The sequence below is a fragment of the Phalacrocorax carbo genome, chromosome 16, assembly GCF_963921805.1.
Source record: "Phalacrocorax carbo chromosome 16, bPhaCar2.1, whole genome shotgun sequence".
NCBI lineage: Eukaryota > Metazoa > Chordata > Aves > Suliformes > Phalacrocoracidae > Phalacrocorax > Phalacrocorax carbo.
Window position 1 is genome coordinate 5,205,923 of NC_087528.1, and position 17,510 is coordinate 5,223,432.

The 17,510-nt window shown below is 44.4% G+C and overlaps 1 protein-coding gene across 1 annotated transcript; it reads right to left on the minus strand.

Annotated features, from left to right (window-relative positions):
* Nucleotides 1-1,919: 1,919 nt before the first annotated feature.
* Nucleotides 1,920-17,504, minus strand: CRLF3 (cytokine receptor like factor 3). Its single transcript, XM_064467048.1, has 8 exons — nucleotides 17,170-17,504; nucleotides 14,408-14,615; nucleotides 12,496-12,583; nucleotides 11,857-12,034; nucleotides 10,169-10,391; nucleotides 9,360-9,492; nucleotides 5,239-5,351; nucleotides 1,920-4,905 (listed from the first exon to the last, which is right to left on the minus strand). The coding sequence occupies exons 1-8, from the start codon at nucleotides 17,290-17,292 to the stop codon at nucleotides 4,652-4,654; spliced, it is 1,320 nt and encodes a 439-aa protein (XP_064323118.1). The 5' UTR covers nucleotides 17,293-17,504; the 3' UTR covers nucleotides 1,920-4,651.
* Between the last annotated feature and the right edge of the window lie 6 nt (nucleotides 17,505-17,510).

The window sequence follows — 17,510 nt, forward strand, 5'->3', positions numbered from 1 at the left end:
CGCTGCTTGTCCAGTCATTTTGTGTGCACGCAGAAAGGCCCCACGCGGAACCTTGTACAAACTTTCTCCTCTGCATGTCTTGTAGAACTTGCATACGTGTTCTTCCTTTGCCCGACTGTTACGAGGGTAGCTGAGTTTCTGTCCAGTCGACTTGTTCTGTTTAAGGTGTCTCCGTAAGTGACCAGGTTTTTAGCTAGATGATAAAAAACTTCCTTTCTAGGGGCTAGAACTGAATACTTGAGCTTTATCTGTAAGTTGTGTATTACTGTTCAGAACTGTAATTTATATAACTGAAAATGAAACCTATCACTTGTGATGTCAGTTACAAAACTAAGACTTGTGAGTTTTTTTACCTGCAAGCGCTTAACGTTTCAAACGGATTTTACAAGATACTTAGTTCATTTGGAGCAAAGTTTAAATGGGTATCAGTTCAAAATAGTGCTTCTCTGGGACTGTAGAGGATGGATGCTCGAGGTACTACAGAACGAAACGAGTAAGGAATTGCACTGCTTGGCCGAAAAGTGACTGTGGAATAGCAGACGCTGAAAACCTTTTCCATGTAAGAAATAAATCAGATACTGAAACCCAGGGTACGACAGCTGGATTCTGTAAACTTGACTTCAGGCTGCAGTTGTCCGGTATGCTTTTGTCTCTAAAATTGGCAAGGTGCTTCTAATCCTGCCTTTAATATGTTTGTGGCAGATTTTTATGATGTTTTGTATTTGGTGAACCCCAAGTTGGAACCTATCATATGACTTGAATATTTAATTCAGTGCATTAAATACTCTATTCAAACTTGTTAGATGCACTGCAGTTGTTACCCTTAAGTGTAGGTTGCTTTGACTGTGTCTTGAATGTAGTCCTTGGGTTTTGGGGGGCTGGGATAAAGATTCACTGCCTGGTGAAGCAGTTGCAAAGAATTTGAACTGTTCTGATTTCTTCACTAGTCACCAAGACAAACCCCCCAGACCATGCAGCCCACCCCAAGCCAGCAGTTCAGTTTTACCTTTGAGAATGCAGGAACCATTCTGTGAGGACAAGTTTGCCAATACTTTTCAAAGTTAAGTATTTCTTAATTCACAGAACAGTGTGGTGCCATCATCAGCCAGTGCTTGAAGGAAGGTGTTCCTGTTGGACCAGATCCTGGCTTTAAATCTGATACTGCGTGGTTTCACAACCGAGAAGAGAGCTTTGAATGAAGTAGGTAAGTCTTCCTTCCGTGACTGGTATCTGCTGCTCTTAACTTGCTTGATTCAAGCCTGACGATGCACTCTTTAGGAGATACACTCAGCATCTTGTCATGAAGGTTCTTTATACGAATGGTGTATCGAGGAGAGAAAGCTACCCTGTCAGCAGCCTTATTCACTGGTTTCACAGGTTTTGTTTCCTTTAGAAGAAACCAAGGAAATGCAGTGGGCTGCAGGTAAAGCAGAGCTCAGAGAATAAAGCAGTGTGTTAGTTCAACACGGATTTTATTTGAGGGGGATTAAATACCTCTGCTGCTTGCTCAGCGATAGTGGCCAGAAACTACTATGTATTAGAGTTGCACCATTTAAGGTTGCACCATTGTAAGGAGCTGGGAACAGTAAAATAGCGATAAATTAGCTGTGATGGAATATTGAGGGAAGTAGTTTACAGATGCTGTAACTAATAAAAAATAAGGAAAATTATTTCTGCAAGAGGCACTAGTTAAGCTCTGAACTTCAGTGGGAAATAAAAGTGCACAAGTGAGAAACCTGAGAAACAATGATCTGGGACTTGAGGGACAGAAGATAAAAATATTATTAAAAAAAACACCAAACCCCAGCTCTTACAGATGGCTGCAGTGCTATGGAACTAATTTTTACGTTCTTGTTAGAAGAATGCAGTGATGCTCAGCTTTATGTGCCCCAATAAATAATTTACTAGACCATGCACAGTTGAGGGATAAAATTTTATTTAAAAAAATTCAAATTTCACTTGACACATAAGTCTTAGTTGAGGTAAGTGAATGTACTAGCTTAAGAAAACAACTTTCAGGACTGGATTTCATAAGCAGTTGACACTCTTGCTTGCAAGGCTCCAACAGCTAGAGGTGAAAAATTGTAAGGGAAGTGTCAAGTTTTCTGCCTAGCTGAACTCTGCTGTGGAAGAACAGAATTTCAACCTTTTCAATTCAAGCCTCTTCTGATTCTTTACATACTTTGTTACGTTATTACTCGGGTCTCTCGCCCTGAGGCTCACCCTTCCCAGGGTTAAAAGGTGCAGCTCTAAGAGGTGGCTGAACAGTACCTAATTCACAATTTGGACACCACCCTTTGCCCACCATTGGCAAGCTGCCCTTGTTCAACATGCAGCTCAAGGCCAAAGTCAAACTACTGCTATCGCCATCCTCAGCTCTCGGGGGGAGCGGTTGGGCCTCCTGCGGCCCTTCACAGTCATCTTAAGCTGCTTTGTCTGTGTGTTCTGAACAAACTGACACGGCGTTACCATCTCTGCAAGTACCTGAGGCTTAAGCTTTATTTTCTAATATGCCAGTAAATATCCCGCAGACCCACTGGTCTGACTGGCCCCTCCAAAAGCAGATGAAAAGGCACCCGAGCTGTCGGTGCCTCAGCAGTGTATATTCACAATTTTAGTTTCCATATGCTAAAAGTACTAAGTTACAACTAGTACCTGACAACTACCAGCGCTACTTGGTGGAGCAAGATTTAAGGCGGCTGGGAGCTGGACTGCCAGCCTGACTCTACACAGGGCTGATACTGTTTGGTCACCTACTGAACCTTCCTGGCTATAGGAAAAGAACCATATTTGAAAACACTCTTCACAGGATAATTGAAAGGAACACTGAAAGTACAGCATAAGCTAGTATTCTCTTACTCCCTAACGGTGAATTAGTTAAGCTTGAAGAACAGAATCCTGCAGGCTTTTTGTTGCTAACACTGGATTATCTTACCTGTAGGTGTCCAGGCTTCCGCAATTCGTGTCTTACATAAATTCCAACCTAACTCTACCATGTGCAAGTTCTTTGCATCCCTCTGAATCTACTCACAATTTTTTTTTTTTCTTGTAAATGGTATAAATATTCTCTTCTGAGATTCACGTACCCCTACTACAGATGCCTGGGGCAAAAAATGCAGGCAGATGACTAATCTTTTTGTACTGGCAATGTGAGCATGGGGGCTATTGATCCAATGTAAATTAAGCTTTTTATGCTAGCATAGAGGGCTAATGTAGCATGTTGACACTGAAGGAAAAAGGGTAGAATGATTGTCTAGGTTTTATAAAAATATTGCTATTCTAACATGCTAAAATATATTTAATTTTAATTGAAGTTGAGGTAAGAAGGTCCCTTTTAAGGCCCTTAGTGAGCATTACTTTAAAATATTCTTTAAATGCAGCAGGTCTGCTATCTTTTGCTCAGGAATAGGCTCTCTTTGATAAGCTCATTTTAAATCTTAGTTGCTCCTTAGGGGAAATGGTGGTAACTTCTGAATTCAAAGTCAATTAATTCATAATAATTTCTTATCCCACTCTACTACATGGAGGAGAGCTAAATTACCACCATCTGCTCCATTTTGACCGCCGCAGGTTAAATCTGTGCCAGCAGGGTCCGCCTTAAGCCCATACCCAAAGCCCATCTCCATTATCTCCCACAGTGGATCTCCAGTAGCAGCCCCGTCTTGCTTGGGTGGCCTAGTCCATCCCCAGCGCTTGGACCAGAAACCTGCCCTATGGCCCGTGGATGCCAGGTGTTCCCAGGAATCCTTCACATGGGACCAGCGCTGCCCTCGTCTCCAGGTCTTAGAAGGGCTCTGTGAGGAATCACGGCTGCCATCTGCATGTCATGCCTGAGTGCTAATTGCTAAGACTTGCTCTGGCCTAGGCTACGTGGGAAATCAGAACTAGAGAAGACGTTCAGAGCAGATAAGGATAACCGTCCTACTCTAGGTATTGGTCTAGTTTGAGGCAAGCATCTGCGTTAAGCTGATGTAAGCATCACCGTGCAACTACTCTAGAAATGTTCCAAGTGACAACAGAAAACTGTTCAAGAAATAGCTGGAGATAAGGCACTTAAGTGAGACATTACCAGACTGGCTACATCTTTAAACAGACATTATGGCTCAGACATCCTTGCTCTGGAGGAATGAACAGTACCGTGCATGGAAGAAATTGCTGTTGCATGCAGAACCCACTATATCCATTCATACTGTTAAGGCAGCATTGTGTACAAGGAAGCATAGCAGGACATCACTGCTCTACGCACTTTGTTCTTTTTGAGTAGTATAAATAAAACTTTGGTCCGTTACTACCCCTCCACCCCCCTAAACGTTTACAGGCTTATTTCACAGAACAGCAGCATTAAGCAAAGTTAATTCTATACAACGCGTGTACCCTGAGACTAGAGTACAATGAAATACTGACAAAAATCAAGTCTGGAGGACTGCTTAAATTAATTTGCCTACGCAAATGCCTGTTTCTAACTTTTTCCAGAGTAACAAATCCAATGTTTCACAACTATTTTTTGAAATGAATCCAGTAGGAAGTACAATATAGTGGCGTTCAAGTAGTATAAAGGCAGGGTTTTAACAGATTGTTGTTGTCAAACAGCTGGAAACCCAGGTTTTAACATTATGCTCTAAAGCAAGAACAAAAATCCCTTTACTCACGGCTAAAACACCAAAACTTTCCAGCCTGGGTATGAAAATGAACATCCAAAATACAAAGAGACACAGCACTGATCAAGTACCCAGTCAAAGACCACTTCTCTGTTGTTTGAGCTGATGGTTACTCTAAGCTTGAAGTTTCCTCCCTCGCTGCTGGAAGGCCCTAACTGCACAGCTTCCATGTCAAACGTCACAGTTGATCCAGAAGTAACAGCAGGCAGCTGGTTTGTCATCTCTTTTCCATTTACAAATACTGCCCCTGAAACAGTGAAAATACCAAATGTTATTTCACGCTGTCTGTACATACTAACGTGCAATACTATCTCTCCCTATTTTCTCTGCATGCAAATAGAAGTGGAAAGCAAGCCTGCCACGTTCCTTTTTGTCACATCAAACAGGTTGCAGTAACTGCAAGCAGGAAAAGGAGATCCGTGATATCACCAAAGATTTTAACTGCACGAACAGTCTGTACAGAAAAGGTGGATGACGTTGCTCATATGGGATCCAGGGATATAAAGAATCAGAGGCTATGGGGTTTGGGGAAGATAAAAAAAAAGGGATCACATTTGTCAATTCTGTGATTCAGACTCACCATTTGTGCTAATGCACACAGCCTTATCCCGCTGCAAAGAATCATAGCCGTTCTGCTGCTCCACACACACTCCCAGGCTGTCCCGTCTGTCTGGCTGTCCCACAGTTTCAATTCTACTAAGCAGAAAGTTAAGTCAAGCCCTGAAACTTTAAATCAAAACACGCAGTGAAATCCAGACAGGACTACCCTGTCACTCCAGAGCTCTGTACTGTGCTCCACGGCTTTCAACAAGTTCATCCAAGCTTTTGGGAGATCACTGTTGAATGACCAGAAGTTCTGCCAGCCTTCCCAACAGTTCCACTCCTAACTATTAATCTGTACAAAAAATAAATCTGCTTCCTGCAAACTTTCATTGCTATTTAATAAAATTCTCCACTGTCAGAGACTTTTGAAATTATTTCCAGTTGTCTGAAACAATATGTGCAAATCTACAATCACCTATACCTGATTACTGGTCAACATCGCACATATGGCAAGACGGCTGTAGTTTAAGCAAGTATTTAGTAAATTATTTAACTTATTAGTTAATTAAATAAATATAATGACTAAAAGGCTTTTTTTTTTAGCCCTGATATATTCTGCTGTGAAGGGGGGTGGTGGGGTGTGTGGGTTTTTTTTTTTGTTCTGTTTGGTTTTTTTAATAAATCAGCTTGGTGCAAATGGTTATTAAAACCAACAAGGCCTAGAAGAGCATTTACAAGTCTGGCTTCTGCTCCACTACATTTAGGATGTTGGTCCTGGGAAAGAATCTCCAAAGAAAAAGCAAACAAGTTGTGCAAACAACCTGGGATGCAGTTCCCTTTGGGCCCTAGAGAGAGCCCGAGTGACTCAGGAAACTCAGATGGTCTTTTCTAGAAAGTAGAACACTGGTTATTTTCATGACAACTTGAGACCAGGAGCAGCACTGATACTTGGCTGTTGCCAAACAATAGAAAAACTTCAGCAGAAGCTTTTAAGAACTGGGCAGTGGACTGGCACACAACGGGTTAACTCTTGAAAGACAAACAGGGAAGCTAAAATTGGAACCATGTTTTACTTTTGCACTCTGTTAGGTTTCTCAGGCCCCTGGGAACACCACTAAGATAGCAAAAGCCTTGTACTTGTTTAAAAAAAAAAAAAAAAAAAAGAGATTACATATCCAAGAAGCTTTTGATTTGGAAGCGATCCACAGCGTGTTCCCAAAACAACCCAAAATGAGATTTCAAATTCATTTTGATACTCTAGATTTTAAACTCTGCCTGAGTTACTGCCGAAGCTTTATAAACAGCTATTTCTCTGTAAACTTGACAGGTAAAGCCTTTAATTCATTCCATCCCTACTTAAGGGAGCCTTTCTTGAGTGTTGCATTGGAAGTGTTTGTACAGTCACAGAATGACCAAAAATGCATAATTATAAATCAATTAAAAAGTAGTTCTGTCATGTCAATCTGTATCCACAATTACTTGTTCATTTATGCAGACCCTTTTTTGCAGAGCACTATCAAGGCGACCTGGACCACCAGCAGCAGGAAGGAAAAAACATTAAACAGGTACCGAGAGCGCAAATACTCGGGGAGGGGGGACAGGACACGATGGTAGACCCAGAGTGGGAGCATTTACACAGGAGTCAGTCCAGGACCAGCTAACGTTTTAGGTTCAGTGCTCTCAGTGGCATCCACACTGAATCCCAGCTGAGGCCTCGTTCTTATCGTGCGCTGCTGTACCCATCACACCCAGGCTCTCCAGCACCAGGGCTACCCTCCCTACACCGCTGCCCTTCCTCCAAGAGAGCAGCCTGGGCTGCACGCTAACGCAAAGCCGGCAAGAGCCAATCCTTCCCTACACCGTAACGAGGAAGCGCAACCCGAGTGCCCAAGACAACGGCCAACCTACATTTCTGCAGTGGCTTTCCTCCTCTCGCATGCATAGGGAAGAGGATCTGGTATAGATCACCATTCCTTTCCTTACTAGGTTTTGATTTTTCAGCAATTAATAATGAGCCCAAGAGAAAGAGCTGAAGTACAGTACAGAGCATCACTGCACAACCTCCCGAGCTTTGCTTTACTAGGCTGATTTTTCCTATCACAACAACAAAGTTATCCCCCAGCACCTGCAATCCCTGGGACTTAAAATTTTAATGAGCCCACAGAATATGTGGTCAGAACAACGCTCAGTGGGATGCTGTTCGAATCCCATCTCACCACTTCCACTGCTGCAGAGCAAAACCTTGCCTCTGTCACTGCAGCATACAGGCACTGAACCAGTTTGACCACCACCAGTTTCCATTTGTCTGAGAGCACAGAGAAGTAAATCTGTGGGTGATCATATGCGCTTCCTTTGTAATACCTGTCAGTTGAGCTGTGGTGGGGTCCTGACAAAGTCAGCATGATCTTCAGAGGGTGTCTGCTGGATGATCCCAAATCACCAGCCTGGCCAGACTGACTGTGGCCCCCCACTGCAAGCAAAAGCTTTAGAGGCAGCTGCAGAGCCAGCCACTGTGGAGAAACGGTCCCTTTCCTAAGGGCAGCTCCCTGAAGGCTGCAAAGAAACAGGATGAATCTTGACGTAAAGCAATGTTTTCCTACAACTTGTCCAAATGCCTCACCTCAGAGGGTAACTAAAGCTGTCTGTCTTTAAAAAACAGATACAAAGAATTGCGTTTATCACTGCTTCGCTTTTCACTGATGAGGTATGCCTGTGTCCTGAACACACAAGAAGAATACAAAGCTGCTTCACAAACATCTGTAACACGAACCCCGCTTATTTGGTTTGCTCTGCAAGCCACTTATCCCCTTGTGAATACACTTTTGTTTCAACAGATGGAGAAAGCCAAGCTCCAAGTACTGCATCTCCCTTCTCAGGAGAATCTCACACACTTTCAAACAAGAAGCTACTCTTGAACCTTGGAAGAGGAACACAACCGATTTTTGAGGTTGTCTTCAGTCTTAAAATTAATGTCATCACAGTTCTTGTGGACGTGTGCTTGTTAGTGTTCTGCCATCCTGAAACAATCTCCTCTTGGAGAGGAGTCCACATTACCAAAATGTAAAGCAAAGGATTTTCATGTGTTACCAATAAAAAAAGATAAAAGGCATTGGTCTGAAAGAGAACCAAGGGAAACCTCAAAGCTCTGCCTTTAATTTCACAGGCATTTTTGAGCCAAGAGATGTTAAATCTAGCAACAGATTTCAAATGAAAGCTTTAGATCTTTTTATCCCATCTCAGACAGGGCAACTGAATACATCCATCTAAAGTTAAGATAATTCATTATCAGGAAGGGAGAAATGAAACACTGTGCAATAAGTTACAAAAATATAACAAACAACTTAAATTGCCTTTGGGGGTCGCCTGCTGTACAGCAAGTGGTTTCATTTAACCAGGTAAAGATGGAATAAAGCTCCAGAGTCTCTGAGGTCTGTAATTACAACTGACATAATCCACAAGGACATTCCTCATATCCTGTTAAACAGCATCATCTCAGGGATAGGACTACAGGCAGCAAAGCTGCCAAGGTTTTTAATCACATTCTGGTCAAATGAAAAGCTTAAATTTCACAAGATCCCTTTTCTATTTAAGAGCTTCTAATGCCAGTTTCAAGCAGTAGTCTGATCATCACTAATTATCTCAGATGTTAAAGACATCAGTGCCAGACTGCCATCCCTACCTGTCGCAACAGCACATACAATGTTTTCACATCCAAAGTCATCAAAGCACATGCATAGCCTGGGAAGAAAAAAAACCCGCTGACCCAGGGTTAAAAAGAATCAATGGTGAGCCTCCACTGCCTTCTGACCAGCCAGTAACAGCTGCTACAAAACTTCCTTGGGGAAGTTCAACATTCCACAGATTTGCTCAGCACAGGCTATATTTTACCATCTCTCAGGATTTCACTCATCTCTTTTAGATAGATGCAGGTCCTACAAAAACATCAGGTGTTTTCCTAAAGAGCCACAAAGTAGAAGTAAAGAGAAGGAAGATCAGACTTCACACAGACACGCTACCTTGTCTGGGGCTGAGCCGCTGTAAAACTCAAAAAAACGCGCCAGGACTCAGGTTTACATTCAGCTCAAATGTAACGGACCAGAGAAGGAAGCTTGGTTCACAGGTGACGCACCAGACAACAGCTACCCAGAAAGTACTTGCCTGAATGTTAATGTTTGCCCACAGAAATAAGTAGGAGCTTTGGAGTAGAGCACACCGCATGACTGAGAATCATTTCGAAGTGCTATGTTTCTTCGACTGCTCAAGCTGTAACCCTCCAAACCAGTTGTCCATTCTTCAAAATAAAAAAAAAAAAAAAAGCAGTGTGAACCTCAACTAGTCCAGCTACTGTCTGTGCAAAATAAAATCAGTCGTAATGTCCACTCAGTTGACCTCATATGAAGCTTAAGCTATGTTAAGAACAAGGGCTGTTTTTTTCTTCTTCTGGTGGAGAGATTTCTTTTTCAGATCATTTGCAATTACAAGAAGTATTTCCCAGCTGATAGCGTTCACCAGAATCCCACTATCTGCTGTGATCCCTGCAAAGTCATATTGTAGGCAAAGGAAAACCTTTGTGACCCACTGCGCTTAAAAATTTGCAAGTGAAGAGAAAATTTAGGTTCTTTTCTCTCCAAGATAAGAGCTCGTTATGTGACTGTAGGTCATCAACCAATGCTTAGGGTAGGGGTGAGGGACAAGGAAAAAAAGTGCCTCGCGTCTGGCTCATTGATGCTTTCCAAGGCTAAGCAGTGAGCTACCTGCTAGAAAGGCTCGCTATCACTCACACTACGAAGCAAAGAATAAATTCTAGGGTGAAAGGATAGGTCATCTTACATTACACACATACATCAAAGCTAAGGACACGCCATCATCACACAAAAAGCAGCTCCATAAGTCATTCAGCTATAGACCTGCGGGAGTGCTGCACTGACATGGGCTTAAGATGAAGATGAACGGCAACGAAACAATACCATGGGGAACTAGCGTGGTACAGCCGATCTGAGGAACGCTCCACGGACTCCACTCTTGCCGTCCATCTCCTCGGGCACAGACTCTGAACTGGTAATCAACGTTAGGATCAATATGCAGCACTATGAACTCTGTCTCCGAGCCGACATACACATCTTCAAAGTGACTGGCAGTACTCTTACGATATTGCAGTCTGTAATCTTGTGGTATGAAGTCATCATCCACCTAGAGAAACATTTATTACATTAATAAAAGACCCCTTCTTTTTTTTCTTTTGCCTCTGAAGTGGCACCTATTAGAATAGTACTGCAGGCTGTCAAAGGTCCCACGGTATTAAAGAGCAGAAAGCATGCCTTACAGAAAATAAAATCGGTGCCTCAACCAACACAAAAAAAAGTATAAGAATGATTTGCTCACAGTTTTGCTCAAGTATCTACAGGAGAAGAAACATTTAACAGAAGGCTTCTCAATCTAGCAGAGATATAACAGGATCCTTCAGCCAAAGGCTGAAGACAAATTTGCATAAGAAATTCAGTGCCAGTTTTTAACAGCAAGGGAAATTCACTATTAGCCTTCATGAACTGTTCCAGGGAATGTTTTCCAATTCTTTGATATTTCTAAGTCAAAAGAGATTCCCTTCACTCCCCCCCCAAAGCTCCAGTATCCCCCAGCATGACCAAATTCAGGGAACTCCTCTACAGAACAGAAAATCAGACCCTATGTGACAACAGCACCTACGGTTTTATAACCTGAGTCCACATCCTTTACAAGGTACGGATGGCTGACCAACGGCTGGCTGTTGCTAGAATAACGACAGTTTGTGTAATGCTGCCAAGGAGCACAGAGCTGTCCAACAACAACTAAACCACATCAGAGCACAGCAATGACTTACTCAAAAATAGCTTTTGTGTATTGAAGAGAAAGGCTACTTGACTAGCTAATGCCAGTATTAAAGTATTTTCTCTTTCAAACCACTGCATCCCCCCAAGAACACAAACATATTTAGGGGTAAAAGCATAACAGAACAGGTTCAGCCTCATCCTGGGTCTGTGAAAGTGTCTTCAAAGGGAACAAAAGCATCACCCCAGCAATGAAGTTCAGTCTCACTGAGAGTGTTTGGCTGTTGTTGCCACACAAACAAACCACTCGGTTCCACAGCACAAACAGCTACGCGTGAACCACCTCCGTCAGAAACACACACACCAGGATTTCTTGGTCCTGTTTGTACAAGAGCATCGCAGATAGATTACTCTCTACTGTTTATTTGTTTAGTGGGAAGAGTACACAAAGGAGGCATTTCCTGCTTGTCCAGTACCTGGCACTTGCATGGGGAGCAGGCGCAGCAGTGTTTTCAGCTGTCCCTCCTGACCTTTCCACGCATTGGGAGGGATATTATGAGGCAGAGGTGCATTAGTGTATCCACCTGCTCCCACCTGCCGGTAGAGAGGGCCGAGTCTGCAGCAAGAGTCTAACAAACAAGTGTCACTGCCAGCACCGACCACAACAGCACTAGATTATCTTGCCTTTAAATAAGGCCATTACCAAAAAATCTCTTCTGAAGTTTCCTGCTAAATACTGGAATGGACTATTCCTTTGAAGGCAGTAGAGAATCTAGAGTGAAAGTGGCTTTTTCAGTTTCTTTCAACAAAACTGAAGCCTGTATGACTTTCACCCAGGACATTTTACCTACCTTACACCATCGAACTAAAATACCTCCAGGCTTCTCAACGAATTCCTCTAGCTGTACAGGTGGGCGAGATGCCACAGTTCCATGTCTGAATATTTGGTTTTTTAATATAGTAAGAAGGCAGTCATCCAACTGGGCAGATAAACAAGGCACGTCAACCAAGGAGGGCACTTCTGGTAAGCTGGGAAAGGAAAGTTTGCTGTAATGAAAGGGGTCAGCTTCTACAAATTCGTATTTTGTCCATATAGTTGAATCTGCAGATTTGCAAAGAGAGAACAGCTGCAGAAATTGGCATGTGCATTTCAAACTTAAAAGACTCAGAAAACATTGTGTTTTGGCCCTAACCAGACTGTCTGTTTCCCAGTAAATACTCTGAAATACAGGCTGTTCCACAAGGAGTGGTTTCACCACTTACAAATAAACAGCCTGTATTTCTACAGAACATATGGAGGTTGAAAACTACTCCACTGGTGACTGCCAGCCCCAATGGAAGTCTATGAAACAAACAGGACAGTAGCACCTCAAATGAATCTCTTAAGGCAACGGAGAGGAAGGCTTCTCTTTCAAAGGAGAGAAGGTGCCCTGTACAGGAAGAGCACATGTGCTGCTGCCCCAGATGCCCTCAGTGCGCCAGCATCTTACCTATCTAGCTGAATATGTAAAGCTTTTTCTGTAAAGCTGCACAGTTTCTCATTCTGTTGTCCCGCATCTCCATGGACTGCGCTCTCTCCTGGAATCAAATGGTAAAAATATTCCTAATGAGAAAACGTCCAAGAAAGGCATTCTTTGCTTCAAAGAATAACCAGTTCTGACATGAACCACCAATTAAACATGAAGCATTCTCAGCACTTTTGCTAGACACTCAGCTAGAAAATACAACCATAGTTAACAATATAAAGCCTATCTAGCAACTTTCAAAGCTCTCAAAGCTTCCTGTAGACACACCCATAACAGATGTAATAATTTGCCTCAGGTCTCAGACAGTAGCAGAACTGGGGTCAGATGCCAGAAATCGGGATCATCAATCACTTTTCCACCTGCTTTAAAGGAAGAAAAAAGCAAAGCACCTTCATCGAGCGGAAAATAAAATAAGCAGGCACTTAAAATCAAAAAATAGTTTCAACCACTGCTCCATTTGCTACAATCTAAATGGTAACTACTGTCATAATGAATGAAATAATCCATGCATTAAAGTGTGGCAATAAATAGAAATGTTTTCATAAGCTTTCCATATAAAGTAGCGTCCCACACTTCAGCTTACAGAGACGTGTGCTCCACTCTCCTATCTGATTACTTTATGGTAATTTACTACATAAGCGAGTTCAGTCCTTTCCCAAATGGAGGATTACAAATCTCTAAAGAAAACATACGTCATAATTGGCAGCAGGAGATTTAATAACCACGGAGGCTTAACTCTTTTCTGACTCAGTTGCAGCGTTTGCTCATTTTGACGACATGACTTAGCAATGCTTCTGCTGCTACAGAGGGAGCGGTGACCCACAGGACAGGAATTGCGCAGCGAGTCAGGTTCTCAGGAGATCGGATAGAAACTCGCACACAGCACTGGCAATCTTTGCCACCACCCAGTGATTCAGTAACTTGAGACTTAAAAACAAGGTGACTACCAGCTGCCCCATAGGTTGTGGCACTAGAAAAAAACCCAACTCAGTTCTTCAATACCATCGCTACTCCTGTGAACAGGAGGCACAGAGCCGCCAAGCCAGCATGGTCTTTAAGCGCAGAGCTCATGTCTGAGTGGAAGCTGGGTTTCCTACCCGGGGGAGACTGCTCAATGCACTTTAGTTCACAAAACTGAGATCATGTTGAAAGAAAGTTAAAGTTGAGACATGAGAACAATGCAAGGAAACTGCCAACATACTCATGGCTCAGACATGCTCCCAGTAGGTTCTCCAGTGTGGGGAAAATAGTCAAAAGTGACATTCCTTTCTGGCTGGTATTTAGCATCAGTAGGGTACAAACTGGCCCTCACAATAATATTCCACGTGTCTATTTTTGTCCACCTCATCCTCAGACTTTTTGGAGAAATTTTTCCCATACAGTGGCCATTCCATTCCTCATGTTCCCCATCAACAGTGAACATAATCACACTTATCAGGAAAGAAAATGTTTACTTCAGCTGCTATTCCATTAGGACACAAGTAACTTTCTTCAACCAAGAGAGGCATTTTGTTATTATGGTACCCAAGATGTATTTTATTTCAAAGTAGCCTGATATAATCCTCTTTCTAGTGTGGAGGGGTGCAAGACATCTCTGCGGTAAAACATCTCCCAAGTAGATACTTCCTGCCCTTACAGAGAGGCTGCACTGACACATGTACACCCTGGGATTGGAGCAAAATATTAAAATACAGATTTGTAGGAGATAATATTGTTCAGGTCTTCACTACATCTACCCAACTTTAACCTCCTCTTAACATTTGGTTTGAGAGAAGTCCAAAATGGGCCAAATAACCTGATCATAACAGGAACATTCCAGGCTTTGAGACACACTCTGGAAGTTAGAGCTAAGACTCAGCATCAGGTCCTGCCTTACCTTCCCGGAGCAGATCATCAGCTGTGCTGACTCCATGCTCTATTAGCTTCTGGCATTCATCCAAGGGTTTGATGCTTTCTTGTTCTATAGCATCCACTTCCTGCAGCAGTGACATCAGTCGCTCATCCAACAGCTTCTTTAGGGTCCCTTTCAAATCATTAAAATGTTGCTCAAGTACATCTCTGGTCAATGTTGCACTTTCTCTGATCTAAATTCAGGTAACAGGAGAGAAGGACTCAGGATAAAGGCAAAGGCCATGCATATCTTTTATTTTTCTGAACCACCTCCTCCGCATCTGCTGGAGAAAAGCTGCCTGTGAAGTCAGCTTTCAAAAAAGGGCAGTAAAACAAACTAGTATAGTTGGTTTTAGTACAAGTACAGCAGGGAGGGAGGCAAGGAAACTAGCCTGGACAAGGGGAAGAGCGCATTAACAAAGCAAAATACAAGCTGGGTTACATGTACTTCAATCAAGGAATCTTGTCAGAAAAGTCTTAACACTCTGTATGTCTTCTCCCTGGCACCCCCTAAAACTGCTCTAATCCTCTTCAAAAACCATTCTGCCATTGTACACAGGCAACCCTCACTGGAAATAAAATTATATAATGCTTTTAGATGATCATCTAGAAGCACTTTTCCAGGCCCTATCACTTCACTGTATTTTTTAAATCCTTGCAAAGCTGCTTTCTTTTAATTTTTATTTATTTATTTATTTATTGCAAATAGCCACCTTTGATTTGTCTGTGCTCCAGGGTTACAGGGCAGGGTGAAAGTCTGTCTTGTGTCTGGAAGAACTAGACCACAGAAGGTTCTACAAATGCTTATTAAAATGTTTGCAAACTTGCTGAATCTGACTTCTAGGGAAGAAAATGCATTTGAACATCCCTGACCTAAAGATGCAGAAGTCAGAAGTAAACATCTCCCTATGAACAACTTTACTAAGTCACACACAGAAGGAAATGCTGCAACACGCACGCAGCCTTACACGTAATTTCTAGATCTTTAGAAGTACAGGCAACCAACACAGGAAGTTCTCTGGTTAGGTAAAATGAATTTCCTCTTCAAGTAATATCCATGAAGCGCTGCAGCTGCCACACAGCTCAGTTTCCCTTCTCTTGTTATTTCAACGCTTGAGAAAAAAAGGAAGTATTTAGATTCGTGAAGGGGTGGGGCGGAGGAAGACAGAACAGTCACTTCTCTAAGCCCATTACCTCCATTACATGCAGATACAAGTTGGACAAGTCAGCCTGAGAACTACAGATACCACTAGCTACGCAGACGAGGAAATGCAAGTCCCTGAACATACAGAGCTGCGTGAAGTTTATTGAAAATCGTGTCCCATTGGTCCAAAAGAAAAGGATGCAACAAAAGGGATCTAAAGCGCTTTTCCTGGCCCACTGGTCCACCAGTCCCCAAATAATAAAACACAGCAGGTGTCTGAACCCCAGTCTAAGACATTTGGCACTTCTGGACACAGAGAATTCTTGGATGCGCGTGCCACGGCTGATTCCTTGCAGACAAAATAGTGTGTGGTCCTGAAGATGGAAAGAGAGAAAACAGAAACATGCAAACAAGCAAAGAAATTCCCCCAGAGAGCAAAAGGAAGGAAAGGTAAGCTAACTAAGCCCTCCCAGCCACTGTAGAAAGGCATGCTGGCTCCCTCTCAATGCATCTGCAGTTATCAGGCAACGCTCTGAGATTACAGGGTTTGGATTAAAGACAGTTGTGGACAATTCTTTTTCTTAAGTAGCATGCGGTTTTGACGATGACTAATTTAATGTGTAGCGATCGCCCACGGCCACTCAGCAGCAGGACACCAGCCTAGCAGACTTATAGCAGGTTTCTATGCTAACGGAACCTGCTTCAGAAAAACTATCAGGTCACCACAAAAACATTTTCTGGGTTTGTTTTTTTTTTATTTACCCCTTGCAGAGTGAATAAAAGGTAGTAAGGCATTGGTTCTAGTCTATAAAAATGAAAATGCTTAGAGGATGTCTTAGAAGAGAAGCCAGTCCTTCACTGGCTTTCTGCAATTTCCCTACCCACATCTGCATATCTTATCATGCATCTTCAGCACGGAGTGGGTGGGTTGCTAGTCCCAATGAAAACTCTCCTCTGGCTTCAGTGCAGAGCTGCAGAAAAACCAGCTAACCTGGAATGCTGGCAACACTTATACGTGACCCACAGAGTACGTGACCCACGGGGTTTGGTGCATGGGGACAGCAGAGTTCAGGACACAAACTAAACTAGAGCACAACTCGCCTGGGCAGGTATCTTTTAGACGTGAGGGGAAGAGGCACACGCGGCATTCCCTATGAAGCAATGCTTAGCATCCCAGCTACTTGAGAAAGCGTGGTTCCTTTTGACATCTTTATTCTTGTCTAGGAGACGGAACCATCCCCCAAAACCAGGCTCGGTTCAGCGAGGCTGCCGCTCGCACCCCCTCCTGACAGCTGCCCGACCCCGCGCCCGCCACCCCCAGGGGCGAGTCCGGGGGTCGCCACGGCCGCCCCCGCGGGCCGGAGCACCCGGGCAGGGCTCACACACACGGACCGGGCTCCGGGCCGGACGGCTCGTCTGCGGGGGGGGCCCGCCGGTGGCTGCCAGCCCCTCCCCCGGGGCCCGGCGGGCCCGCCGCCCCGCGCGGGGAGCGGAGACGGGCTGGGGGTGCGCCCGCGGCACCCCGCGACACCCCGCGGGCGGGAGGTGCGGGCGGGAGGTGCGGGTGGACCCCCGAAGAGCCCCGTCACCCCCCGCTCCCCCACCTGCTTCCGCGCCTGGTGCAGCCCCCGCAGCCGCTGCTCCAGCTCCCGCCGGTAGCTCCGCGCCGCCTCGATGCTCTCCCGAGCCTCCTGCAAGAGGAGCCGCGTCTCGGCCTCGGCCTCCATGGGCAGCCGCGGCGGCGAGGCTCCCGGCGAGGCGGGGCGGGGCGGGGCGGCGGCGGGCGGGCCTGGCCCCCGGAAGGGCCCCACATCCGGGCGCCGTGCCCCGCGGGGCGGGGCGGGAAGCGCGAGCGGGAGCCGGCACCGGGGAAGGGGGGGTAGCGGCGGCAGCGGCGGCACCGACCGCTGGAGCGGCCGCGCGCGGGGGGGGGTGCGGCGCTGGG

What these genes read in the sequence shown, in the direction of transcription:
- CRLF3 (XM_064467048.1), bottom strand. Translation starts at nt 17,292, where the DNA reads ATGGAGGCCGAGGCCGAGACGCGGCTCCTCTTGCAGGAGGCTCGGGAG. An exon ending in TGATGATCTGCTCCGGGAAG is followed by an intron (nt 12,584 to 14,407) that starts GTAAGGCAGGAC and finishes ATTTGATTCCAG; the next exon opens with GAGAGAGCGCAGTCCATGGA. An exon ending in TTTTAGTTCGATGGTGTAAG is followed by an intron (nt 10,392 to 11,856) that starts GTAGGTAAAATG and finishes ATGTTTCTCTAG; the next exon opens with GTGGATGATGACTTCATACC.